General features: G+C 39.4%; 1 protein-coding gene across 2 annotated transcripts; it reads left to right on the top strand.

The window, feature by feature from the left end:
- The first annotated feature begins 639 nt into the window (after positions 1–639).
- Positions 640–27,848, top strand: FAM162A (family with sequence similarity 162 member A). Of its 2 annotated transcripts, XM_032869531.1 has the most exons (6): positions 640–816; positions 1,539–1,579; positions 18,957–19,079; positions 21,462–21,570; positions 25,089–25,197; positions 27,587–27,848. In XM_032869531.1, exons 2-6 carry the CDS (start codon positions 1,570–1,572, stop codon positions 27,677–27,679), a joined length of 444 nt encoding a protein of 147 aa, XP_032725422.1. In that variant the 5' UTR covers positions 640–816; positions 1,539–1,569; the 3' UTR covers positions 27,680–27,848. The 2 variants fall into 2 exon arrangements, with proteins under 2 accessions (XP_032725422.1, XP_032725421.1); XM_032869530.1 differs by lacking the exon at positions 1,539–1,579 and having other exon boundaries at positions 675–816.

Below are 27,848 nucleotides of genomic sequence, written 5' to 3'. Positions count from 1 at the left end.
TGGTCCTTCGGGTAGCAAATCTAGAGTAGAAGGGAGATTTTCTTAACCCTCCCACTTCATTATTTACCAAGCCTTTGTTCGTCAAGAACTTGGGACAACTAAAAGTTTTTAGAAAAGACTTTGGGGTAAGAGTTGAATAAGGTGTTCAGGTGTGGAAATAAAATGTTTGGTTTATAAAAATAGGCAAATTAAAGAAATAGGAAAGCATGTGTGAGAATTTCTCAGATAGAATGAGAAATACTCTCAAAGCCAGTAAGACGTGGGGCCGCTCAGTTACTAGGAGCCCGACTGTGTGGTTTTGATAAAACTGATACATATCCATTGAAAATGCTGGAAAAACAGTATTGAAATACTGGTTTTCTAGGCAGTGCGATTCCAGGGTCTACAGTTCACAAAAGCTCTACAGAGAGCACATTTCTTCTATTTTAAAAGGGCGCTTTCTGAGATGCAGGGAATGACTGCAAAGGCCGGGATACCCACATCCCACAAAGGCATTCTTAAAGACTCATCAGGCACTGTGCGGGGCTGAACCGGGCTCACCGCCCGCATAGTTCGCGCGTCACGCACGTCCCACACGCTCCGCGCCACGCAGGCCCCGCCCACACGCCCCGCCCACACGCCCCTCCGCGTCACGCCCGACCCGCTCGGTCCGCCCTCAAGTAGCCCAAGTCCTGCCCGCCTGCTCCCGCCGCCTCTTGCCCGTTGCGGGCGTTTGGTGACATTGAATGCGCCCGCCCTGTCACCGCCCGGGAGGCGCTGTCGGGTCAGCGGAGTAGGCGGCCATGGGGAGCCTGCGCGGCCTGCGCCAGGCAGCGGGTGAGACGCGAGCCGGGCTTGGGGAGGTTGGGAAGCCAGTTTGGCTGCTGGAGATTGAGGAATCCTGCAGCTTCCCCAGGTCTGGTAGTTGGTCGGTTTTACCGCACACTCCGAAGTTGTTCGGAGTGACGGGAGAAAGCAAAGGCTGAGCGAGCAACTGCTAAGCAGGTAGTAGGGGGTGGCCCAGAGTGACCGTCGCGCCGGGCCCTCCATCCACCCACCTCCCACCAACTTAACGAGCCCTTGCTCCCCGATCCTTATCGACCCCCCATCCCCACTGTCCTCTGAGCTCAGTGCTTAATGCACCTGCCATCCCTAGAACTCCCCCGTTTCCTGATTGATTCAGCTTTCCACCCTGATTTCTCCTGTCCGTAGCTCTACTTGAGTCTTGAGTCTCCCCTACCCCCACCATCTCAAGAGCTTCTTATACCTGCTCTCAGAGAAAACTTAGAGTCTAGAATGTCCTACTCAGTATCTGATTAGGAAAGGGATTTAAAGTATTACCGAATAGTACTAATTGTTTTCCTAAAATGGGGGATACATTTCTTTTAAACAATTCGACAGTTAAGTGTTATGTAGAATCTGCAGTTTATTTTTCTAGTAGACATTGGTATAATGAGTATTTGGAGTCCGAGCTTAATTTGTCTTCTTGGGGAACCAGCAGAGCCTTTGCTTAGTAGGGGCTGAGAAATCAGAATGTTTGCCGCTTGGCTCTTTTCTAGGCACCTGGGCGAATCACTTTTGGTCACCTTTATGAACTTTGGTAAGGAGTAATGACTCATCTTCTATTTCTGGGTAACAAATTATTAAAAAGTTGTTTATTTCAAATTTTAAAGGAAGAATCACCCCATACTTGCCTATTGAAATAATGTAAATGTACACTGCAAATGTAAATGAATTATGTAAAGTTGTGTAAAGTTACCTTTTATATCCTTATTTTGTGTTCCAGTGGAGAGTGGACTGGAAAACATGTCTCAAACTGGAGAATATTATTTACTTCCTTTAAACATTTCCTCTGCTAAAAGAGATTGATTTCATTGATTTGTTTAGCTTCTGTTGAACTAATTTACCCTAAAATCTTTTGTGTACATCCTTTTGACCTGTTAGCTATTACAAGGTAAATCAAAGAATCAATGCTTTGTAAAAAAGCTAAAATACATTGAGTGGAAGGGACTTTGACTATAAAGGAACTAAGACCCTATGGTTTTAAGTAGTTTATCTTCCTGCCTTGAAAATATATTTATGCATTATAAAGATTCCAAAGCCTCTCTGCAGACTTTTGATATTTAAGAACCTCACTTTTGGGCACTCAGTCAAAACAAAATCCTTGAGCAATTTAAGAACAATTTATTTTATTCCAGATAGATCCACTAAGAATGTTTTATGAAGAACTCTTTCCAAAGGAACTTCTTTGAATGTCTGATGTTTTGTGAGCAACTCTAAGCAATCTGCCCTTTCACCTACTTGTGTCCGTTTTATAGCTAAATACTTTGACATACATTATTTTACTTGGTTGTTTTCTTATAGTACCCTTCTTAGGTAAGTCTTATCATCCGTTTTCCAATGTACAAGTGAATAAATGTAGGTCAGATGGTTAAATGACTTGTTCATGATCATTTAGCCATAAAATGTTAGAGCCAGGAGATGAGTAAGTGCCTTCTAATTCAGGAACTTGTGTTCTTTATTTCATTCAAGATACTTATTCAGGATATGTGTGTATTGTGTATGTGTTTGTCATGGTTAATTGATTCTCTCTGATATGAAATGGAAGAGTCATGAAATGCAGATGTACTTGTGAAATGCAAGCACATATTTATGTGCAAATGGATTTTCATGTAAGAAGACTGATTTATCAGGCAACCTTAACCAAAGGAAAGGCAGATCAAATAGAAACCTAATCTAGGCATGCTTCACTTATCCAGAATATTATATGGAATAAGATACTCTAGGTGAGTGAAATTTCAAATAGCCAAAGCTTAATCCCTTAAACAATGGACCTTTTTAAAAATTGTTTCTGTTAGTAATCTGTGCTGTATTTTTTTAGCAAACAATACAGGTTTTTATGAGCTTGGATTTGTTTCTCATTTTGCGGCTGTAGCTGGAGATACAGGTCAGAGTTGTTAACTTGTGGTTCTTGGACACTTTCACAGATGAGTGGTCCTGTGAACCTCTGAAAATTGTATTCATTTTTTATGTTTTGGGAAGAGAGGATCCATAGCTTGCATCTATTCCTTAGAGCAGTCTGTGCTTTTAAGTTAAAAGGCACTGATACATGATTTGGACCTAAATGGCTACTGACCCATACTCCTGTGGGTTGCATGAGGGTAGAGACTAAACTGTTTTCACTAAATGCTTAGCACTTAGTGTCCAGCTCACAGACAGGCAGTTATATTCTATGGAATAATTATTATTTTTTTAAAGATTTATTTATGAGAGAGAGAGTGCATGTGCTTAAGCAGGAGAGGTGGGTATAGGGAAAAGCAGACTCTCCACTGAGCTGGAAGGCCCCTGCGGGGCTCATCCTAGGACTCTGGGATCATGACCAGAGCCAAAGGCAGACGCTTAACCGACTGAGCCACACAGGCGCCCCTCTTTGGGATAGTTATTTTTAATTATTTTAAATAATTGATAATTTTTTTAAAAATTAACTTAAAATTATTATTTTTAATAAGTTATTACTTTCTACAGAATAATTATTAAGTCAAAATAATTGAATGGCTTTACAAGAATGTTTCTTCACACCTTCAGAAAAATTTTGTTGTCCTAAACTTTGCTGGATTACCAACAGATTTTTTTTTTAAGATTTTATTTATTTATTTGACCAAGAGAGATATCACAAGTAGGCAGAGAGGCAGGCAAAGAGAGAGAGGAGGAAACAGGCTCCCCACTGAGCAGAGAGCCCGATGCGGGGCTCGATCCCAAGAGCCTGGGATCATGACCTGAGCCGAAGGCAGAGGCTTTAACCCACTGAGCCACTCAGGTGCCCTCCAACAGATTTTTAAATGATTTAGTTATTATCATTATTATACCAATACAGTGGACCATAGACAGCGTCCTTGTCAATTTAACTGACATTCCACAGCATTAGAATCAGGTAACATTTAAGTCTTGTAGTCTAGCCCCCTACTTTTATAGGTGAGGAAACTTAAGGCTTCAGAGGGAAATTAACTTGGCTTCAGAAGAGTCATACAGGTACAAAGCTGGGACATAACCAATATCTCTTGACTCCCATTATGATTTTATTTCACCTGCATTCTACTCCTTCATTGACCTTTCTATTGGTTCTTGCTAACCAACCCTAAATGAGTACATGCCCATTTTTACTGCTCTTTGGCTTTCACTCCCACCAGGTCTTGTCATCAGGTTTTTATTGAACATGCACTATGTGCCCTATACACTATGAAAGCTCTAAAATGAGTGGACTCCCACTCTTACTAGAGCTGGAGTTTGTTGCAGTGAACAAATATACCTGTATAATACATCTGGAGAGCTTATGCATGACAGTATATTAAGTTCTGGATTGCAGAACAGATTTTAAGTGCTGCTCTGGTGCCTTGGAGCCAATTCCTGTTGGCTTTGTGCACATCTTTTCCCAATTAGTCATGTTGTATTGGTAGCTTAAAATCTACTGTGGTGAGGGTTATTGACAAACACTACAAATCAGGGCTTTTCCCACTGAGCTCCTCCTCCCAAGACCCAACATAGCACTGGCTTTAAGAAAGGAATTGAAGTATAGGTTAAAATTACCAAAGGCTTCGTTGAAACAGAAGGCATGGGAGAGAGACAGGAGCAAAGGTAGGGGCAGTAATGAGTCTGGAGAGGATGTGGAAGGAGAAAAGATAGTAAGGAGGAAGGGTTACCTTGGATTTCAGTCAGGAGGTAATAGATAAGGTGTGGCCTTTGAGGGTTTTGAACCACTTGAATTTGGGCAAAAGGAAGTCTTCCAGTAGAAGTCATTAAAGAAACATTTTTGGAAAATTAACATGGTTGCTACGTACAACATGAATAGCTACATCCTGTGAAGATATTACAGAAATCCATGTGTGAGTTGATGATGGAAGTGCCAGAAAGGGAATATATCTACAAAGTGTTTTTGAAGAAATCAGTGCGGCTTTGTGAGACATAGGGTGATTTAAGGGAGACTGAAGTTTTTGAGTGTGGAGAGCTAAAGGAGTATTGCCCTGTTGTCTGAAGTAAGGAAGGTAAGAAGGGATACTGCTGTGGCAGAGAGGGTCATGAGTTACTGAGTGGTAGGTGGCACTGAGTTATAGGTGAATATGGGACCTCTTAGTCAAAGACCAGGGGACAAAGGAGGGAGTCTTCCCCGAGGCAGATGAATGTGGGATAGAGGCAAAGACTGAGTCTTGGAGGCCTGTTATAATGTAACTCCCTTCAGAGTTGAAGGGAGAGAATGTGGCAGTAAAATTTTAGGAGAGACAGAGGCCTTGCAGAAGGCTGAGGTCATTAGAGTCAAATGGCTTTAAAGATGGGAAGAGTAGAATCAAATGACCTAATGATGAGATTCTAAAAAACATAATCATGGGACTAGAAAGAGATCACTAATGTTAGAGCAATTTTAGTAAAATGAGTGGGGGAAGAAACATAGTAAAATGTGTGGGTAGTGAGGCCAAGGTAATAAGTTAAATACATGCCACTTACTCAGTCATTTGAACTTTGAAAGGAAGGAGATTAGTATTTTATTTATAGAAACTGTTGAGAACAAGTGTTTTTTGTTGTTGTTGGTTTTTTTGTTTTGTTTTTGTCAAAGATAGCGTGCCCTCAGTGCCACCGTGGTATAATGAGATAAGAATTCTCATCAACTACAGGTAAAAATGTAAATCCGGTTCTGCCTTTCTGGAAAGCAGTTCTGTTCTTAAAAAGGTTCATATTTGCTAACCCTTCACTACCAGGATTCTATATAAGAAAATAATCAGAAACATCATCAAAGATTTATATAGTGATATATATACATCACTACTACAAACTGTTTATATAGTGATATATATACATCACTACTACAAACTGTTCATTTGTAGTAATGAAATTGGGAAACATAAAGTCAAGGGAATGATTGAATTCAGCTTATATCCATATGTTGGATGTTATATAGCTGTCAAAAGCAATTTTTAATTAATATCTTGGAGAAGTATTTTGACATAAGCAAGATGTAGTAGTACTTATTTATGAAAAATGTGTATGTTATATGTAGGCATAGGAAAAAGTCTGGGAAAGATATATCAAGTTGTTATCCCTGGATGATGTGATTATAGGTGTTTTTATTTTTCTTCATACCTTTTTTTAAGCTTCTAAATTTTCTGTAATGAGCAAGTGTTACTTTTGTAATTTAAAGTTTATTTTTTTAAGGTCAGGGAGACATTTGGCAGGAAAGGGGCCGAGGGAAGGATCTAGAGGTGGCAAGATAAGTTTGGTACAACATCCCTTAGTAAGAGGGATCACAGATGGAACAGTTCACTAGTTTAGAGTGAAGGAAAGCCTAGTGTTCTTATAAACCTGAAGGGAAGGATGAGAAATAGATGGAGAAGGGAATCAGTTTCTGTCAAAAAGCAGATGAGGTCAACGGCTAAGGCCAAGAGAGTTTCAAATAACCACTCTTGGGAATGGGCTGGAATGTTAATGGGAGTGAAGAAAACCACCAAGAAATGGCCCCATCTCACTAAAGTTTGGCCACCAGATAGTTTCCTCCCCACTTAAAAACTGGCCAGGTTCCAGAGGTTTATTTTTAAATCTATTTTTTGAACTCTAAATTTTTTTCCCATAGAAGAAATGTTACAAATGGTGATTAGGGTTCTGTTCAGCCCACAAAAGTTCGTAATGTCAATCTCTCTTGCCATTTTTCCTCCGTAGTATTTTTGTCATTTGTTAGGTCCTCTCTGTTAGGACCTATAGCTGTCTTATTTCCTTTATACAACCCACTTGAACTACAGTGTTGTGACACCACCAAAAAGGAGATTTCCATAATTATGTCTTGCTACTCCTGCTCCCTTTACCCCGACTTGTCCCTCTCCCCTGGCTCATCCTGCATCCTGCACTTAGATATACTTTATGAAATCACCATTGTTAGTGTTTTTTTCCTGCCTAAAACTGCTCTGCCTGTTTCCCAAATCCTTTTGGGAGTTTGGAAGACAAAAGGAATCTTACTGTGGGGGAAACATGGATAGGCACAGTACCCAGATTCAGAGTGAGTTAGGCTAGAGTTAATTTAAATTCGAAGCCCTAGAACATCAGCAAGGACCTCATAGAAGAAGGCAGGTTTGTGAGTGATGGGAGCCTGGCAGACAGATTTGGAAATCTTCGTTGCATACAAGAGCTGGGCAAATGAGAGTGTGAAGCCAAAATATTCCATCCTTTTCAGAATAATTGCAGATAGGAAATACCAAACCTGATCATTGAAAAGGCTCAGAGTAAGTTAATATCTCAGGTTCATTTGTTTGTTTTGCTGTGGCCAGCCTTTAGAGTAGCCCAGTTTTGTTTATAATGTGGAAACTAAATCAGTGGTTCTCTAATTTAAATGAGTTCTGAGTAGGGGTAAGATCTGTAATTTCTCTAAGCGAGGTAATTACCCTCACTTAGTCATTCTTCCTTCTAGGTCTACTGAGTGGCTACAAACATTTGACATACAGTTTCATTGTAATGATATAAAATATAGTATTGATTAAAGGGCGTATGTGTATGTGCTTTGCAGTTGTCAGGATAAGCATACATTTAGCTTTGTCCTCCTGACACTTAAAAATGATTTGATTCTCAAAACAACCCTTCAGTTTTCCTTCCTCAGATTTGCCCTTCCCTATCATAGCAAACATTTTAAGACTAGCAATATCGTATTTGAATTCTAGGAGGATTAAATAGGCATTTGTGGGCTAACATGAGAACCATTCACCTAAGTATTTAGATTAAAAAAAATCTTTCCATAGGACATGAAAAGGGATCATTGCTCTCCAGAAACAAGCTGTTTCTCCCAGCAGGGTCATGTAGCTCCTGGCCTTCTGGTACACTAGGAAAAGAGAAGGTGGTTGGGCAAACAGTCTCATAGCAGCATAGTAGGATCAGCCTGGTGGGCTCTGATCATTCACTGTGAGATAGTCAGATAGTGGTCTTTTACCCATGAGGGGTAGTCAGCTGCTGTGGAGTCTGGAGGAGGGATGTGAAATAGAGCCTTTTCCAAAGGGGATGAGGAGGTAAGGCAACTGTAGAACAATTGACAGTGCATGTCGTTAAGTACTGAGTAGTGTAGAAGTCTACATGCTCTTGTAAAATCTGAAAGTTGGGTATACAACTCTATGGAGATTCCAAACTTGGAATGTAGTGAGTTATATGTTACTGATCTGCAGAAGTTAGAAATAAAACAGAACTTCTTTTCAGTAAATGAGTTGTTGAAAAGGGGGATTTTGAACTCTTGCCAGAGACCAGTATTGAATTCTGGAGGTGCCGTGGTCATCCATGTGACCTGTGCTCCAACAGGGACTTCCACCGATTGTGTTGAAGAGCAGTGATTCTCAAACATGGCAGCACATTAGAATCACTTGGAGAATTTTAAAAAATATTTATGCCAGACTCCTACTCCCAGACACTGGGATTTAATTGGATGGCTTTGTGCATTTAAAAAAAAATTTTTTTTTAATTTTTAAAAGAATATTTAAAAAAAATTTTTTTTTAATTTTAAATTTAAAAAAGTTTTTAAAGCTACTTTGGTGATTCTTCTATGCACAATTTGAAATTCACTTTTCTAGAACTTTGGTGATTCTTTTATGCATGATTTGAAATTCACTTTTCTAGAACACTGCTTCTTAAACTTTAGTATGCATAAGCATCAACTTAGAGGGCTTATTAAAACATTTTCCTAGGCCATACTCCAGGAGATTCTGAAGGTTTGGTGTGGGGTCCGAGAACTTGAATTTCTATGAAGCTCCCAGCTGAGGCTGAATAAATAGTACTGTTCTAGACTTTAGAATATGTGGTATTAGTCTCCATGTTTCTGGCACATAGTGAGTACTCATTAACTGTTGAATGAATATGGGTATCTATTTGCTTCTCAAAATTTAACGTTCATATGAGTCATTTGGATGTCTCACTGAAGGGTGTATGAGCTTTGCAATTGTCAGGATAAGCATACCTTTAGCTTTGTCCTCCTGAGACTTACAATTGTTCTGATTCTCAAAACAAAAGTAAAAAATACAGACTCAGATATTGTATGTCTGGGGTGGGGGCCAAGAATCTGCATTTCTAACAAGCTCCCAGGCAATGTCAGCCACATTTGAGAACAGCGAGGTGTGACAAGATACATACCAACATGTATAATTTTCTCATCTCCTTTCTACCAGTGTACATTAGTCAGATGACCTTCATTTTCGTCTACCTTGGATTGGGCACATTCCCAACTATACCCTATTTTTTCTTTTTCTGTCTCCTTCCAAAAGCATATTGGAGTGCAAGTGAGTGAGAATGACATTTTTATAGAGATAACATCAAATTCTTGCTAATTTTAAAAAAGAATAAATATCAACTAAATAATAAAATATTTATAAAACATGTAAAAAGTAAAAACAAGATATACTAAATAGCCAAGTACTCATGTTTTTTTTTTTTAAGATTTTATTTATTTTATTTGACAGATAGAGATCACAAGTTGGCAGAGAGGCAGGCAGAGAGAGAGAGGAGGAAGCAGGCTCCCTGCTGAGCAGAGAGCCCAATGCGGGGCTGGATCCCAGGATCCTGGGATCATGACCTGAGCTGAAGGCAGAGGCTTTAACCCACTGAGCCACCCAGGCATCCCAGTACTCATGTTTTTAAAAATATTTTTATTTTGGAATAATTTTAACTTACAGAAAAGTTGCAAAGATAGTACAAGAGTTTTGTATACTTCTCACCCAGTTGCCCCTAATGTTAACATCTTGTAAAACTATAGTGTATTTGTCAGAACTAAAAAACTAACATTGGTATATTACTGTCAGCTAAAGGACAGACTTTATTCGGGTCTCACTGGTTATTGTACTGATATCCCATTTTCTGTTTCAGGATGCCACATCACATTCAGTTGTTATGTCTCTTTAGCCTCCTCTGATCTGTGACAGCTTCACATTTGATTGTCATGATCGTGATACTTTTGAAGAATACAAGTCAGATATTTTGTAGAATGTCTCTCAGTTTGGGTTTGATGCTTTCTCATGATGAGACTAGGGTTATGGGTTTGACGACAGAATAACTAGCACAGAGGTCAAGTGTCTTTCCGACGGTACACAGTATCCAAATGATTCATGACTGGTGATTTTAACCTTGGTCAGTTTGTTCCTTCCTTGTAAAGTTACTGTTTTTCTCTTCCCATACTCTGTTCTTTGGAAACAAGTCCCAAAGTCCAACTCGTACTTTCCCACAAGGGGAAAGGAATCCAGGAGGAAAGAGAATCTACTTGTATTTGGGATTTTTTCCCAAAAGGCAGGATTTGTCCCTTCTCCCTCATTTATTTATTCAGTTATTATTTATATTAATATGGATTCGTATATTTTATACCTTAAGTTGTAATCTATTACTACATTATTTTGTTGCTAAAATTATTCCAGGTTAGGCTGTATCAGATCAGCTCTTCTGTCCCTTTGCACGCCCCTATCCAAAAACATTCTTGTGTTTTTTGAATATTTCCTTTCTGGCATTACAGGGTATTCTAGATTCATCTCATATTCTCTCTGCTTCAGCCTAGAACCAGCTATTTTTCTCCAAGGAGCCCTAGTTCCCTTTATTAGATAATGGTATTTAGAAATCAAGATCTGGGCACTGAGTGTGCTTGTTCCCACTGAAGTGTCACTGATTCCAAGCCCTCCCACTGGGTAGAGCTAGGAAATACATGTATGTATACTAACCCGTGTGTACACACATACTTAGGATTATGTCTGTATCTGTATTACATCTATCAACTCTCCATATACATACATACATACAAATAACATGTAATCTATAAATAAATATGTTTATTTATATATGTTAATAAACAGCAATGTAAAACTGTTTATTCTGAATTCTCTGACTGATCCAGCACCTCATTCATTCTAGCCTTCTCCCCTTGCTTTTAGAACTTCTTTCTCTGGGCTGTCATTATCTACCGCTTATTTACTTATTTGTTCAGTAGTGGAATACTTGTAAAGTAGTTTCAGGATTGTTAACCCATACTCCTGTAAGAAACAAATTGCCGCCTAGAGTGCAGTGTTTATGTATACTTCTTTTTGTCTTTAGTCTTAAAGTTTCTGGTCAAAAGGATATTTCCAAAGTTAACTTAGGTCAGCTTCTTTTTTCCCACCTTGAAGTTTGTGGGGTTAGGTCATGTTTACATTTCTAGTACAGTTTGATATATTTGTCACAATCTGCATTCCATTCTGGGATTCTCCCAACATCCTGCTTGATACTTAAAAATTTGCATATATTAAAGCTGTCTGTGATATACAGTTTTATGAGTTTTGACAAATGTCATGATTTTATTTTTAAGCAAATCATTAGGGCCTTCATAGTTAGCAACGTACTTAAAACACACTTGGCAACTGGTCTTCACACAGGTTATAACACACTAAATTAGATCATCTAAAAGCCTCTTTCTCCCATAGCATTCATTGAACCTTGATTTATCAATTCTAAGGTCACATCACTGATGATTCTCTCCAGGAGTGTTGAAAGATTCTGAGAAAAAAAGCATCTCCACCTCTCTGCACTGTCCATCATGAGGTTGGAAAGGCTTTTTATGGAAAGGGAGGGGGGCAACAAGGCAAAAGCCAGTACTTGAACCAGACTCATCCCAGCTGACCCATTTCAGTCTCCAGCTACTGGGAAAACCTGTAAGATACTGGTTTTCAAATTGTGAGCCCCCAGAACAATAGTAGCAGCATCACCTGGGAAACTGTTAGAAATAGGAATTCTCAGGTTCCACCCATACTCACTGAATCAAAAAATCTGGAACTGGATTCTGGTAATCTATTCTGGGTGATTCTGAGGCACAATAAAGTTTGAGAATCTCTACACTAGGTTAACCAGACATTCCTCAGTCACATCCTTAGAGGCAGGAGTGAGGGTTCATCTTGACTTCCTGTTAGGGCCCTGGGCGATCCAGAACTGGTCAGCCTGGGGCAGGCTGCAAGTGCAGCCATAGGGTTAAAGGGCTGTTTCTCTTTTGGTTTATATGTTTGTTCTTAATTGTGATCCACCAAGGATGGAAAATTTCTGTCTTGGATGTCTGAAGGGCAGTATATGTTATCTCTTTGAGACAGAAAAGGAAGTCTTAATGATACTAAAACTTTTATATGCTTTTATTTTTTTGTAATTGGAAAATAACTGAAATCACATTAAGTACTTCACAATTTTCTTTAGTGATTTCAATTTTTTAAAATTATTTTTTACATTGGTTATTTCTAATATATATAATATGACCATATTTGCATGTTTTAATTAACCTTTATTCTTTAGAGAGGTAAAAATTATTGGCATCCAGTATGAAGTTGTAGTAAGAAAAAAGTTGGGAGATATTTTCTGATCAAGGTAAACCTCTCATGCCTTCAAGTCTTTAATTTCACCTCCACTCCAGATACTTCAGTGACTTCAAATCTTACTCCCCTTACTCTGTTCCAGCCACACTGGCCTCCTCTTTGTGGTTCCTAAAATATACTGTAGGGCCTTTGCACTTAACAGTTGTTTCTGTTTGGAATATCCTGCCACCAGATATCTGCATAGCTAGTTCCCTCACTTCCTTTGACAGTGGCATTCTCAAGGAGAGCTCACCCTGCTAGTCTACCTAAAATCTCATACACACACCCCATTCCAAGCACACAAACACTTCTGCATGTCACGTTCCCAGTGTTCATTTTCTCTCTCAGTCATTTATTGTCTAACTGTATGTGTGTGTGTGTGTGTCTGTATGTGCATATATGCATATATGTATATATGCATGTATGTGTGCATATGTATGTATATTTTCTCTCCAGTAGAAAACATAAGTTTTACTAGCATAGATTTTTATCTTTTTGTATATTGTTTAGAACAATGTCTGATACATAGTAGGTACTCAGTTATTATTTGTTGAATGAATATCTCCAAACATGCATTTATGTGACTGGTAGTAATTAGGGGTACACGATAGCATTTTTGCCTTGTCAGTATTACCCAAACTGACCTGAGAGGCATCTTGTCTTCTCTCCTCCTAAGCTGTCTCTGTTCTAATTAAGGGGGATGGGGAAGGGCAATACCTAAGGAAATAATTCCTGATTCTTCTTGCTTCCTGTGGACCTTGCAGCTCACTGCCAGTTAACCTTGTTCCTTTCTGTCTCAGTGCCTGCAAGAAGGGAATGGGGCAGGCTGGTGCAAGATGGGGACTTGTAGGTCACAGTAAATAAGGGGTTCTTTGGGGAGGATGAAAAAGTCCTGGAGATGGATGTTGGTGATGGTGTACAACATTATGAATATACTTAATGCCACAGAACTGTACACTTAAAAATGGTAAAAATGGTAAAATTTTTGTTATGTATATTTTACCACAATTAAAAAAAAAAACGGGGGCGCCTGGGTGGCTCAGTGGGTTAAAGCCTCTGCCTTTGGCTCAGGTCATGATCTCGGGGTCCTGGGATCGAGCCCCGCGTCGGGCTCTCTGCTCAGCGGGGAGCCTGCTTCCTCCTCTCTCTCTCTCTCTGCCTGCCTCTCTGCCTGCTTGTGATTTGTTTGTCAAATAAATAAAATATTAAAAAAAAATAGTGGTTCTGAAAGGGTAGTGTCAAATCATTAGTAGCGGCTTCACCTAGGAACTTGTTAGAAATCCAGATTCCCAGCCTCCACCCCAGAACTGTTGATTCTGAACAAGCCATTCAGGTGGTTCTGGCACACACTGACGTTTGAAACTCACAACATTACAGCATTTTGTTTTAATCCCAAGAGCTAGGAAGAACTGTTGTAAAGTTTTATAGAATATCTTCATGCCCTGGTAATTGCATAAAATTACCTTGGTGAGAAATTCTGATCACTCTAAAGGTAAAAATTGAAAAGTGCTATGGAAATGTTTTGAAAATTACTGGTTTAAGTCATGCTTCAAAAACACACTGAAAATTTAGAGGACCTGCCGTGTTTTAAGCATCTTGCCAAATGCTCTCATGGTCGTTTTTCCGGTTATCCCTTAAATCAGTGTTGGAGCAGTAAATACTACATTATCCACATTTAAAATGAGGAAGGAATCAGAGATGATTACACTGTGATTCATCTACTTTCTTCCTGGTGCACACTTACTGTCACTAGGTGGCAGTGGTGGCGTGGTTACCCAGACTGGGGTAAGGCTTTTTGGGATTACAGACTTAGAAAATGAAATAAATGTAGCCCCTTATGAAAGAAATCAGATGACAAATAACCACAATCTTTATATATAAACAGGTTCCAATTTCCAGTATGTAAGAGGACCTCTGAAAATCCACTCCTATATAAAAACAATGAGGGGTACCTAAGTGGCTCAGTCGGTGAAGTGTCTGACTTTTGATTTCAGCTCAGGTCATGATCTCAGGGTCGTGGGATAGAGCCCTGTATAGGCCCGGTGCCGAGCGTGGAATCTGTTTCTCCCTCTCCCTCTGCTCCTCCCCTGCTCACACACATGCGCTCTCTCTCACACTCTCTCTCTTACTCTCAAGTAAACAAGTCTTAAAAAAGTAAAATCAATGAAAACACTGCCAAAAATCCTTAAAATCAAATTTTTTCAGAACTAGGAAATAACCAGAGGCTTGACAATCTGAGTAGCATTTACCCAAGAAAAATGACTTAATCATGGTAAGAATAGCAAAGTTTATAATAGCTTTAACAGTTTTCTGTCACCTGTCAGCTTCCCAGTAGCTTGAAAATGAATAGCCTCTCAATGAAAACCTGCAGTTCTAGCAGGCACTGAAGAGGGCAGAATGGATTTGGAGCTCCCTAAAGTCCCCACCCCACAAGAATTGTTATAATTAGCTTGTCTGGCACTTCCCTGGAAATTCCCACTCACCAGGCTTGCCTGTTTTTCACCTGACTCAGCTAATTCAGTGGAAACAGCTTCTCCCCGACCCACCCCAGAGCATGCTGCAACAGGCACATGAAGCCCTTTAGCAAAGGCTGGCAAACTTCTTGGTGGAAAGCATCAGAGGACATCTCTGTCCAATGACTAGGTAACCACTAAGCTAATACATCATAGAATAGAAGGGAATATAGATTAATGAAACAGAATTGAGAGTCCAGAAATAAACCCTCACATTTGTGGTCAGTTGATTTTTCTGTATTGTACCAAAATAATTCAACAGGGAGAAGAATTGTTTGGTTTTTTCTTCAACCAATGATGATAGGAAAACTGAATTTTGAAAACCTGCAAAAGAATGGAGGTGGATCCTTTCCACACATAATATACCAATATTAGCTCAAAATCGATCAGATCTAAATTTTAATAATAAAACAATAACATTCTAAGAAGGTAACATAGAAGTAAGCTTTTGTGACCTTGTGTAAGACACCAAAAGCTCAAGCAACAAAAGAAAAAAATGGTTAAGTTGGACCTTGTCAAATTTGGAACATCTTTCTGGGATGATGAGAATCTTTTGGAATTAGATGGTGGTGATCAGTACACAATTTTGTAATTAAGAAAAATCACTGAATTGTATACTTTAAAAGGACGAATTTGGGATGCCTGGGTGGCTCAGTCGATTAAGCATCCAACCCTTGGTTTCAGCTGAGGTCATGATCTTAAGGTCACAGGGAGTCTGCTTTAGATTCTCTCTTTGCCTCTCCCTCTGTCCCTCCCTCCCCCCCAATTAAATAAATAAATCTTTTTTTTTTTTTTTTTAATAAATTTTAGGGGTGCCTGGGTGGCTCAGTGGGCTAAGCCTCTGCCTTCAGCTCAGGTCATGATCTCAGGATCCTGGGATCAAGCCCCACATCGGGCTCTCTGCTCAGCAGGGAGCCTGCTCCCCCCACCCCCCGCCTGCCTCTCTGCCTATTTGTGATCTCTGTCTGCCAAATAAATAAATAAAATCTTTTAAAAAATGAATTTTATGATACAGAGTTACATATCCATAAGTTATTTTAATCTTTATACAGATATAAACATATGTCCATATAAAGTCTATAGAAATATCTTTTAAATTGAAAAAAAGTGAAGAAATCATGTTTCTCACCAGCTTTGGGAAGTCTACCTCTAACCATATTTTATTCCTATTCCCTCTTTTGCCTCCCTTTATTACTCCAACTCTGAAGCTACAAAGATAATCCAAGTTGGAGTTTGGAACTGCAAAGGTACAGACTATTTGTCTATTAACAAATGGATTTCAAAAACTACTTGAACTTTCCTGTGAGCTTTTATCCACATAGCTGTGAGAGCACATTCTTGTTGCATTGAAGGCAAGTCTTGGGCATTCCTTTTTTGGTTACACGGAGCATCAGGCAGTGCCAAGACGGTAATCAGATTTATCACTGGTGCCTTTCCAACTTTCTTTTCTGTTCCATTGTACTTCATAGTGCTCCACTTTTTCCATGTTCTAGGATTGTAGGGCAATTCTGATTCTGAATCCTATACCAGCCTTGGTCTCTCCATACCATGACTCCCATACTTAGAATCACACCCCCCCTTTTCTTTCATCCTCATCCAAACCATTTTTGGCTGTCTGTGCTTTGAAATCTGATTAATTATGACTGATTTAAAAATTTTATGCTAAGGCTGAAGGTGAAAATGGCTAACAGAAACTAAATTTTTTTTTAAACATTTATTTTTATTTTAGAGAGCATGAGCAAGAGGGGCAGAGAGAGGGGAAGAGAGAATCTCAAGCAGACTCCAAGCTGAGTGCAGAGCCCAACACTGGGCTCAATCTCATGACCTCGGGCCAAAACTGAGAGTTGGTTGCTTAACTGACTGTGCCCCATAGCCCCCAAAACTAAGTTCTTAAGCATACCTTTGTTTGAAGAATGAATTAATTTCCTAGTTTTGCTCACTGAGAAGGCATGGAAACAATGACAAACTCACTAATAATGAGCCTTCTAAGGCACCTCTAAAAATACTTCCTCTTTAAAGGAACCAGAGCACACTAAAGGAATGTCTGATTCCAAATCAGGGGCAAGAAGCATTCAAAATGAATCTGGAATGTCATGTCAGAAAGTAAGGAAGGTATCAATGATCACTGAGCACATGTTGAAAGTACTGAGGAGCCAACATAGAAGGGTCCCTAGTGACTAAAAATGGGATTATCTGAGCATCAAAAATAAAAATGACTCAAATGTGCTGGGGAACATGTGTTAAAAATGCAAGAGTTCCTTATGTTGTTTTTATTTGTTTTCTTTAAAGATTTCTCCACTTAATCCGAGAGAGAACACGCATGTACAAGCTCATGCATAGTAGTTGGGGGGGAGAGGCAGAGGGAGAGAATCTTTAAGCAGACCCATCCTCTGCTGAGCATTGAGTTGGACATGGGGCTCAATCCCACAGCCCATGAGATCGTGACCTAAGCCAAAACCGAGAGTTGGAACCTCGACCAATTGAGCCACCCAGGCCCCCCACCTTTATCTTATTTTTAAACAAATTATCACCTGTGGAGGCTACAAGGAAAGCAATCCATTAATTTGAAAACTGGCAAATTGGAAGAACCAAGCATTTATTCCACATTTCTTGTGGACTTTTACCTTAGAATAATCAAATAGTTAATGTAGAATATGACCATTTTACAGTCCATTTTGAAATAATAGATCTAGGTAACATCATCAATGTCTGCTAAAAACATCAAATGAAAGGTCAACAGTGGTGGTGGTCTTTATAAGGTATGAGGAGTCAGACTGATACAGTTGGATCAGTACAGTAGGATACAGTAGGAATACACAGTACTGCCTATGGTATATTCTTGCTAAAAATTCAAAATCTGATGAAGCCTCAAAAATCTGTTTATAAGGAAAAGAATTTAGAAGAATATGTTGAACAACATCAAGGGGACACCATCAGCAAAATCCCAAATGAGAGAAATTCTGTAGAACTAATTACCTAGCTTCTTCAACAAATGACAGGAAAGGAGGGGGAGACCTACACGGGACACATCAACCATATTCAGTGTGCACCTATTTAGAGTAAGCCAACTATTAAAAAAAATTATAAGCCCATTGGGGAAATTTATTATTTGATCATCACATGCTAATATCAAGGATGTAATATTTTTAATTAAGCTAATGGTATTCTGGATAATGGTTTTGAAAAGTTGCTGTTTTGAGATGCATACTGAAGTATTTATAGAGGAACTAATGGGATATTTGGGATTTGCTCTAAAATAATTCATCAAAGGTTGCCTGGGTGGTTCAGTCAGTTGAGTGTCCAGCTCTTGACTTTGGCTCAGGTCATGATCTCAGGGTCGTGAGATTGAGTCCTGGGTTGGGCTGTGCGCTCAGCACAGAGTCTGAGGATTCTCTCTCTTCCTCTCCCTCCCTCTCTCCCGACTCTCTCTATCTCTCTCAAAAATAAATAAGTTAAATCTTTAAAAATAAAATAATCTAGTTGGGAGTTAGGGGTGTTCAGATGAAACCGTATTTATTGGCTTAATTGTTGACACTGGGCGGTAAGTACATGGAGATTTATAATACTGATCCCTATGTGTACTTAGATTTTCAAAATTTATACACACACACACAGAGTTTTATACAGTTTTAAATACATAGTTTTAAAATTTTACACAATTCATGACTACACCTAAAGTTGATTTCCAGTTGGAGAATTACAGCTTGGGTGGAAGAAGGCTTTCTAGAGCCGCTTGCTGGCCATTACAGGCTACCCAGAGTTTACCAGAGTAGTACTGGCATTTTGGCATCTGGTTTAACTGCCCAGGGCTATAATATGTAATATTTCCACCAGAACCATTGTCATGACAAGATACATGTGAGAAGTACTTTTATAAAACTTACAGCTGATAAAATGTTTATAGTATAAATTGCTAACGTATAATATAAACATGTATAGTTTAAAACAGCACCAAGTACCATATCTTAAATGTTTGTCTTACATAGAGAGTAGTATATTCACTTTTTAAATGAGTTAATTTTTATAAGTGAAATATATATTCTGTAGGCATTTTTCATTTTGAGACATTAGATTTTCTTTCTCTGAAACATTTCTCTGTCTTTTCTAGGAAGTTATTTTAGGTTATATGAAAGAGGTGCTTCCTCATCTCTAAGACTTACCAGAAACTCTGATTTGAAGAGAATAAATGGATATTGTGCCAAGCCACAAGAAAGTCCAAAAGCTCCAGCCTGTAAGTTTTTATTCATTTTTCCAGATATCGATGAAGCAGTTCCCAAAGAGTGAAACAACTTGGAATCAAAAGACCCTAAAAGACAGGTTGTTCCAGGGGTTCCTACGTCCTTCCCTATCTTGTAGTCCATGCCTCCCAGATTGTACTTACATTGGCTCACATGAAGCAGTGCTTTCTTCATTTTTCTCATCTGTCATTTTTACCTCTTATTTCCAGGGTTAGATTGGAGCTTTTTGTTGGAGAATAGATGCACCAAAGTAAATAGAGATCTCGAAATGGTCTTTTAAGGAACCCCAAAGATGAACCAAATTGGGAAACGGTATTTTAGGTACAATAAAACTAGGGCTAGCCTCTGGCTTGGGCATTAATTTCAGCCATCATTAGTCTTATTCTTAAACACTTGTCACTGTCCACTGTGGAAACAAGGAGTATTATATATATACTGTAGGGTCCCATGAGCTATTTGCTTATTACTTCTTCATGGGACTATACTAGCGTCAGGCAGGTCTTGGTAAACAGAAAAGAACTGTCCTCAAAGAATATTTATCAAGAGCTTAGAAATGTTTATACCCTTCAACCTGGTATTTCATTTCTGGGGATCTTTCTTCAGGAATAATCCCTATATATGGAAAAAAGCTCTGAATATAAAGCTGTTCCCATATTTTATATATAATAGGAAAATGATAACTGATCTAAATGTCAGATAATCTGGGAATGATTAATCCGTATGTTAGATCTACTTGATGAGATTGTGCAGCTGTAGGAAATGGTGCTTATAAATACCATGTACTGGCATGGGAAATGTTTGTCATAATGTCAATGAACAAATCAGGATACAGACTTCTATATTGTGTGTAAGCGTAGCATGATACCCATATAAATATGTAAATTTATATAAAGAGACATATAAACCCCCATACTTATGGGGCTAAGACTTAGGAAACACTACCAAAATAAAAATACAGTGATTCTGCTATGGCAGGAGAATTAGGGATAGTTTTTATCGTCTTTTTTTTAACATCTTTACTTTCCAAATTGTCTTTAATGTACTTAAAATGAAAACAAAAAACAGTAACTATAGAGCTGTGCTAAGTGCTGGAAGGGTTAAAAGATAAAACTAGAGCAATACTATTTCTATACTTTTAAACCTCTTTTCTCACCTTCAGTTCTTTATGGATTTTTCTCCTAGGGACTTTCCAGCTCCTTTGCTGTTGCCTTCTGATTAAGCGAAAAGAACCGCACAAGTAAAGGTGTGGAGGTGGGCATGAGTGTGTCATGTAGTCAGCAAAGTCAGGGAGATGGTCTGTCTGCAGGAGATTTAGGCAGTACATGGAAGTTGGATAAAATTATCTTCAGGGTTCCTTCTAATGCTAACATTCTGTGACTCCCTAACTTTTTCTGTTCCTTCAGTGACATCTCCTTTTTTTGAAAGACTTTCTCTTACAGTCTGTGGTTGTGTGCCTTTCTTATTCATCTCCCTCTTTTGCCACTGCATTTTCCTCTGCTGCCCCTTTCTCCTCTCTTGGGTCTTTATCACCTTCACTGGCTCTCCCTTTGCACCGTTGATTATCTCGACTCTGACTTCATTGATGAGACCTATTCAGATGGCATAAATTTAGACTCAGTATTATATAAAAAGGCATACATGCTTTTTCCTTTCTCTAACTGGTTCTTTTCACAGTCTCCTTATCTTGGTTAACAGTACTGCTGTTGTCTTAACTCATTCACGTTTGAGGTTCTTCTTTGATCCCTTCCTGGTCTTGATTTAATCAGCCTCCAAACCCTTTCAGTCATCTTCAGATAGACTTTTTTGTCTCTGTTCCTACCGTTACAACTCCAGTTCAGAACATATCACCTCATTCTCTTTACAGCTTCCCATTTGAACTTGTTGCCCACTCTATTCTATCCTTCTTTTCTCTCTTCCGTCTATTATGCAGATTAATCTTCTAAAACATTAACTTCTTCTTTGCTTCAAAGTGTACAGTGGTTCCCAAATCAGGTTTAAAAAGCGTAGCCTGCATTCAAGGTCTCTTGTGATCTTATTTTACCTTATAACCTTTCTCTTTTTCTACTGAAGTCAAATAAGCTTCTCATTTTTCCCTTCTTAGTTCATCTTTACCTTTACGTTTGTTTCTGGTGTTTTTTCAACTTTCAATGGCTAGGAAATATTTTTATTTTACCTCAGTCCCCACAGAATTTTGGAACCTCATTTGAGAAATGAGGCATCCTAAGAAATCCCATTTGAATAAAGCTCAAATTAGCTCGAGGTTTCTCAATGTTTCTGTTTCATGAATAGCTAAAAAAGCACAAATAGCATTTTTTAATTGCTAAATTTGAGAGTCATAACCTCAATAAGATACCTTGTCTTGTTTTTTCTCATAGACACTTACAGCCACAGAGTGCCATTACACAAACCTACAAACTGGGAGAGGAAGATCCTGATATGGTCAGGCCGCTTCAAAAAGGAGGATGATATCCCAGAGACTATCTCGTGAGTGCCGAACATAGGGGTTATAAGCAGCTTTTCTTCCTTGCTGATTTCAAAGGCAAAACATTTCCTTTGAATTTGACTAAGAACTTTCACCAAATTTTAGAACAGTTGTCACATCTCAAAATGTTTCCTCTTTGGCAAGTACCTGCAATAAAAACAGTGCTGGAAGATCTTGTATCTCATTGATATGCTGTGTTGTGCCTACTGGAGAGCTGTTGGGTACTCTGAAGCCAATTGACTGATTTCTTTCCTGAGCTACAGGAATGTGACTAAGCAGTGATGTTCATTGTTCTTAGCTTATTTTTAATCTGGGTGTATCAGTTAGGTGCCATTGACAATAATTAATAGTTATATTCTATAAAAGCCACTCAGGTATTCAACAATACTTGAATAAAAGGTTATTTTTTTATTCATAATAGCATAAAAGTATTTAAGAGTAATATATTCTCTTACTGAGATCCCAGAAAGCATGCTTTGCTATCCCTTTGACCAACTTCCTTAAACCCAGCCCTCCCAGGATCCTGGGACTTTTTCAGAGTCTGTGGACGAGTATAGATTCCTCAAACCCAGGGTTTCTCAACCCCAGTGCTATCAGCATTTTGGGCCTGATAGTCTTTGTTGGTGGGTGCTGTTGTGTACATGGTAGGATGTTTAGCAGCACCTCGCTTGGCCTTTTCATTTCCCGGATGCCGGTAACACTCAGTGAAAAAGGTCTCCAAACTTTGTCAAATGTCCGGTGGGAGGACAGAAAAAAAAACATGATTAAGAACCATTGCTCCAGCCTGATGTTAAAGACCCTGACTGATTTGCATCTTGGCCAAGAGAGATTCTGAGAAGCAGGTGCCATCTCCCCTGTGGGGCACCATCCTCTTCGGAGATAGGGACTTGGGACAAAGCTCCTAGACAGTTCCTTCTGGTAAGAACCTATTCCTTGAACTTCTGGCTTCTGGTTTCAAGGCATGATTTTAAATGATCTGAGTTTTTTCAGGGTTATCTTTTCCCAAGAAGAGAAGTGTTAATTGCTTTTTTTGTTTACAATGGCTTTAACAGCCATTCTACTTCTGCCGGTCAAAATGACAGTGTACTCTCCTGGAAAATAAGAGCAAGCTAGAAATAACAATGATATTAAGGTGGGTTTTTTTTTTAAATATTATTTATTCATTTGAGACGGAGGTACAGAGAGAGAGAGAGAGCAGGAGCAGGGGAAGAGGCAGAGGAAGAGGGAGAAGCAGACTCGCTGCTGAGCAGGGAGCAGGACTTGGGGCTCCATCCCAGGACCCTGAGATCATGATCTGAGCTAAAGGCAGATGCTCAGCCGACTGAGCCACCCAGGCACCCCTGATATTAAGTACTTGCCTGTGTCTTAATTTCTTCCTTAGTATTCCAGGAGAAAACAAGCTGCTGCATACCCATGGCCCTAATAGGTGCTATATAGATTTTTGCCATGGAATACCTTCCTCAGTCTGCCTTACGGGTGGTTCCAGGATCCCCCTCAAGCCTAACATACTACCTACTGAGTCACTCTAGAATGTTCTGCTGTGAGCCTGGGCAAGTGTTCATCCTTATGCCGGTAGTTCTGAACAGGCACTGCTTAACTTGCCCATTCTGATTGCTTCCTATGGAATGGAGGGCAATCTCATGACCTTATTTAAATGTATTTTACTTTTATAATGTAAAATATTTTTAATGTATAATACTTTAAAAAAAAGATTTATTTGACAGACAGAGATCACAAGTAGGCAGAGAGGCAGGCAGGCAGGGAGGGGGGACAGGGAGCAGGCGCCCCACTGAGCAGAGAGCCCAACACAGTGTTCCATCCCAGCACCCTGAGATCATGACCTGAGCCAAAGGCAGAGGCTTAACCCACTGAGCCACCCAGATGCCCCTAATACTTATTTGTTTAAATTTTTTAGAGAGAGAGCACGCTGGCGTAAGAGCAGGTTGGGGAGGGGCAGAGGGAGAAAAAGAATCCCAACCAGCCTCCAAGTTCTGTGAGGAGTCCGACTCAGGGCTTGATCCCACAACCCTGAGAGCTCATGACCTGAGCCAAAATCAAGAGTTGGCTGCTTAACCGAATGAGCCACCGAATGTAAAATACTTCTAATGAAAAGTAAAATATATTACTTTTCAGGAATTTCGCAGCACTTTAGTTGGAAATGCCAGTTCACATAAAATACTGTCAACATGGGTAGTTTGTGGTTGGTGGACTCTCAGATGCTCTTAACAGAGCAATCCATTGTCCTTAGCAATTGTCCCTAGTTCCTCTCACCCTGCTACAGGCCCAGCTTCAGTGCCTGGAGAACTCCGTTCACATGGCTGCCTCCCTGGGTCCCCTCTTACATCACAACATCTATCCTTTCAGGCTTCTCCTACCACCTGCAATGCCTGGACCCTGTACCTCCTTCCAAGCAATTTTAAAGTACTTTTTCCCTCCTGATTTGAAAAGTATTGTGTGTTAAAAATCTGGGGGTAAAAAGAAAGAAGGAAGTTAGCACTTTAATCCCATCATCTCGAGACAATCACTTCCTATCCACACCCCTACTGAGTAGGCTCGTGCTCTCTCAAGGGTCCATTTGGAGGATCTGCCCTGAGGATCTGCAAGACTCACTGGCTACAGACAGACTCACAAGGGTGCAGTGGCCTTCCCTTTAGACTCTCCCTTGGTGGACCTCTTCACTTCCACACAAGAACAATAATCCAACCCTCAACTTTCTGTTAAGGCACACGGGTGTCTATTCAGTGGGCAGTTTCAAAGAGGAACTTTCCAAAGAGCACAGTCTCAAGTTCACTGTCATGCAATTTCAGCAAAATGTAGTTAAAAGGTAAACACTGAGGAAGTATTGCTTAAAGAATCTTTCTGCTGTTTCAGATAGTCTCTGGAATCTATACCTGGTTCTAAATCTAAGTATTAGATTTAGATTATTAAAACTATTCCTGCTTCAAGGCAGAGAGCGAAAACTTAGGTATAAAGATCATATTGTTTGACTTTCTCCCACATTTGTTTTCTGAACTGTGATTTGTGTTGAAATGTACAAAACTCATGAAGTTCATTGCAGTATCTCTTATTATTAAACAATCACTGTATCATGTAGCATCTTCTTAAGAACCCCACCGGGAGAAACAGCTCCTGTTTTCACTTTAGCATTGGCTGCTAGTGTGAAACTTGGAAGCCAAAATTGGCTTCCAAGCCAATAGCAAGCATAGAGTAATACCCCTTGCCTTTTTTCCCCCTTTGTTCCTCGATCCACTTCCTGTCTTCATGCTTTCTTCTCTTTTTCTTACTTTAAAGTTTGTGCTATCTTACTGGATTTTATTAATAAGTTTAAGTGAGTTGTGAAAATGCCTCATCTTCCCCCTCACATTCCCCCAAATCCTGCAAGATTTCCAGGCCCGCATCTTTTTTTTCTATTTGTGGTACCACTCCATTTCTGATTTGTGTTACACAGAGTTTTATTTCCTACTGGCAACTTCAGAAAGAGAAAAGTTAACTTTCCTTCGTAATCTCATTGTGTTATTAGGTTTGAGATGCTTGATGCTGCAAAGAACAAGATCCGAGTGAAGGTCAGCTATGCAATGATTGCCCTGACAGTGGCAGGATGCATCTGGATGGTTATTGAGGGCAAGAAGGTGAGCATGGACTTCCTCTCTGCTGCTGTATTCTACAAAGGATCTACAGGAAATCAGGGGTTGACCCTTTTATTTATTCTCTTGAGAAGAGGGGGCTACTTTCTACATGAGAAATGATAAGAAACAAACAGTGATAAGAAATGAGGCACAGTAGAGGCAAACCTGGGTTGTCATGCCTGGGGATAAATAGCAAATCCTAATTTTGGCAAGATAAAGGACTAAATTAGTTTCACACAAAGTAAAAAGAAAGTGTTTAGTTATCATAGATGTCGTAAGTAATGTGAAACCAGAAAAATGTCCGTGGTGTATCTAATGATGACACCGGCATGTCTGTACAGCACTCCCAGTAAGTGAGCGTCTTTATCCACGCTCCAGCTGCCTTAGCCCTGGTGAGCATTCTAGTCACTGTTCTGGACTTGAAGCTTGGCCACACGGGGCCATATGTGTAAGGACAATAGCTCCTAAACAAGTACATAGGCATTCAAGTCTAGAAATCTTTGTTTTAACCTATCATTAATTTAATACTCACTGTCTTCTAAGCACTTGGCTTTTCTTTCATTTGAACCTCACAGCAGCATGACAAAATAGGTACTATTATTAGGACCTCATTTATAGATGAGGAAACATAGCTAAGAAAGCGCTGCTAATTTGCCCAAGGCCACACATCTAAACGGCAAAGCCGCAGTTTGAAACTAGACCTAACTGAGGTGATAGTAAAATTGCTCCCACTTACCAAGGGCTCATTATACAGCAGGCACTGTTAAACTCACCACAGTATCCTAAGAACCTAAGCAGTAGGTTCTCTTATTATCCATACTTTATAAAAGAGGAAACTGAAGCTTAGAGATACTAAGTCAATTTCCCAAAGTCACATAGCTGGGTAAGTGGCAGGATAAAAATTTAGAGCCAAGTTTGCAAGTTCCCAAACTCTCATAATATTATCTTGTGCTTAAAATATAGGGTTTTTTTATATGCAGCAGCAATGGTCAAACCCTTATTTTAATACCATGTCTAATTTTATATATCACAGCTTCCATGTGCAAAGAGATGTCTTGTGTCTATTATCAGATATTAAAAAGGTTCTACCAACCTAGCAGTAACTGACTTCCCTTATTTCCAGTGAGTGCAGAGTAAAAGGAAATGAACTTCTGGCTCTCTTCAGACTTCAGGAGTGGAAAATACTGACCAGTTAGATTGACCTTTTGGGAGCATGAAAGACAAGTGTGCAGGACTGGGTGAAGCTCTTTTGACATCTCTATTCTCCCCCACTTCAGATTTTCTTCTGGCTTCCTCTTTGACTTCTCATGCTTAGTTCTCAGACTGAAACTTATAGAAGCATGTGGACAGGACACAGGGACTTCTAGAATTCCAAGAAGTCTGCATTGCTTTTGTATACCTGATTATCCTAAGCTGAGTCTAAATACTCTAGAAACGAGTTACCCCTTGGGAATTCTTCTAGCCTCATCTAACGGTATATACCATGAACTTTAAGAGAGTTTCTCTCCTTTACATGCCAGAAAACCATCTCATTTGTTTGACGTGGAACTATCCATTCCTTACAAGTTGGGAAATGCTACTAGAGTGGAGAACTTTTAGACTTAGTGCTATTGAAAAGAGAGGAATTAGCCATTGTATGTTTTGTCCTCACCATCAATTTACCATTCCCTTTATCCTCTCCCTTCCCATACCTAATTCTTTATATGTGAAATTACACAGATAAGAAAATCCCACCTTATATATAGGGTGCTAGTTTCATTTATTCGGTATGAAACTTTGGAAACTGGTCTGCTTATGTAAGTTTTACAAGCATGTAACAGGTCACATGGAGGGAAACAAGGGAAGAGGACGGTTGGCTCCTCCCCACTGCAGTTTGCTGTCAAAGAATGGAGTAGTGAGATATAGATACTGTGGAGACTCATTAATCACAGTATTTGGTAAAGTCTGGGATCCCAAAGCTGAATATTTTTGGTAAAAGAGGAATAAGGAGTTAGAAGGGTATGAAAGTATACAAATGAGTTGGGGAAGGAGAAATGGTAGCAATAAAGAACAGGGAAAGGAAAAAAAGGATAGAAATAGAAACAAAAAGGTATTCAATACTAAAGAGCAGAAAAGGGAAAAGATAAGGGAAGAAATTATAAGGGAAGAGACTGGATTTAAAGAAATAGGCCAGAAAAAAGGTAGAGGGTATGGCATTTCTCTTGTGCTTGACTGGATGGGCTATTGGACTGTGAAGTTCTAGAGGAAGCAGAAGGCACACAGAGGGGGCTTCAGTGCTCAGTGTGCCCACGGTAGAGCATTTTGGGACTGCACTGGCTTAGTTAATCTGCTGACATCAGTGTGGGGTAATGACATCCTCCCCAAACCCTTTTTCAAATTTGTTTCATTTTAGGCTGTCAAAAGAAACGAGTCTTTAACAAGCCTGAACTTAGAAAAAAAAGCTCGCCTGAGAGAAGAAGCAACTCTGAAGGCCAAAACAGAGTAGCAGAGGTATCTGTGTTGGCTGGATTTTGAAATTGCAGGAATAATGTTGCAGCAATTAGCCTGTATTAAAAAATACGGTATGAGGATCCATTTCATGAAAGTATGGTTTGCACAGATTTGTAATTTCCCCATTCCTGAAATAGTGGGACAAATAAATTTCTTTAAAGAAA

This window comes from Lontra canadensis, unplaced genomic scaffold (genome assembly GCF_010015895.1).
Source record: "Lontra canadensis isolate GAN:19392208 unplaced genomic scaffold, GSC_riverotter_1.0 scaffold38, whole genome shotgun sequence".
Lineage (NCBI taxonomy): Eukaryota > Metazoa > Chordata > Mammalia > Carnivora > Mustelidae > Lontra > Lontra canadensis.
The sequence above is the reverse complement of the archived record's forward strand: the minus strand, read 5'-3'. Positions and strand labels throughout refer to the sequence as shown.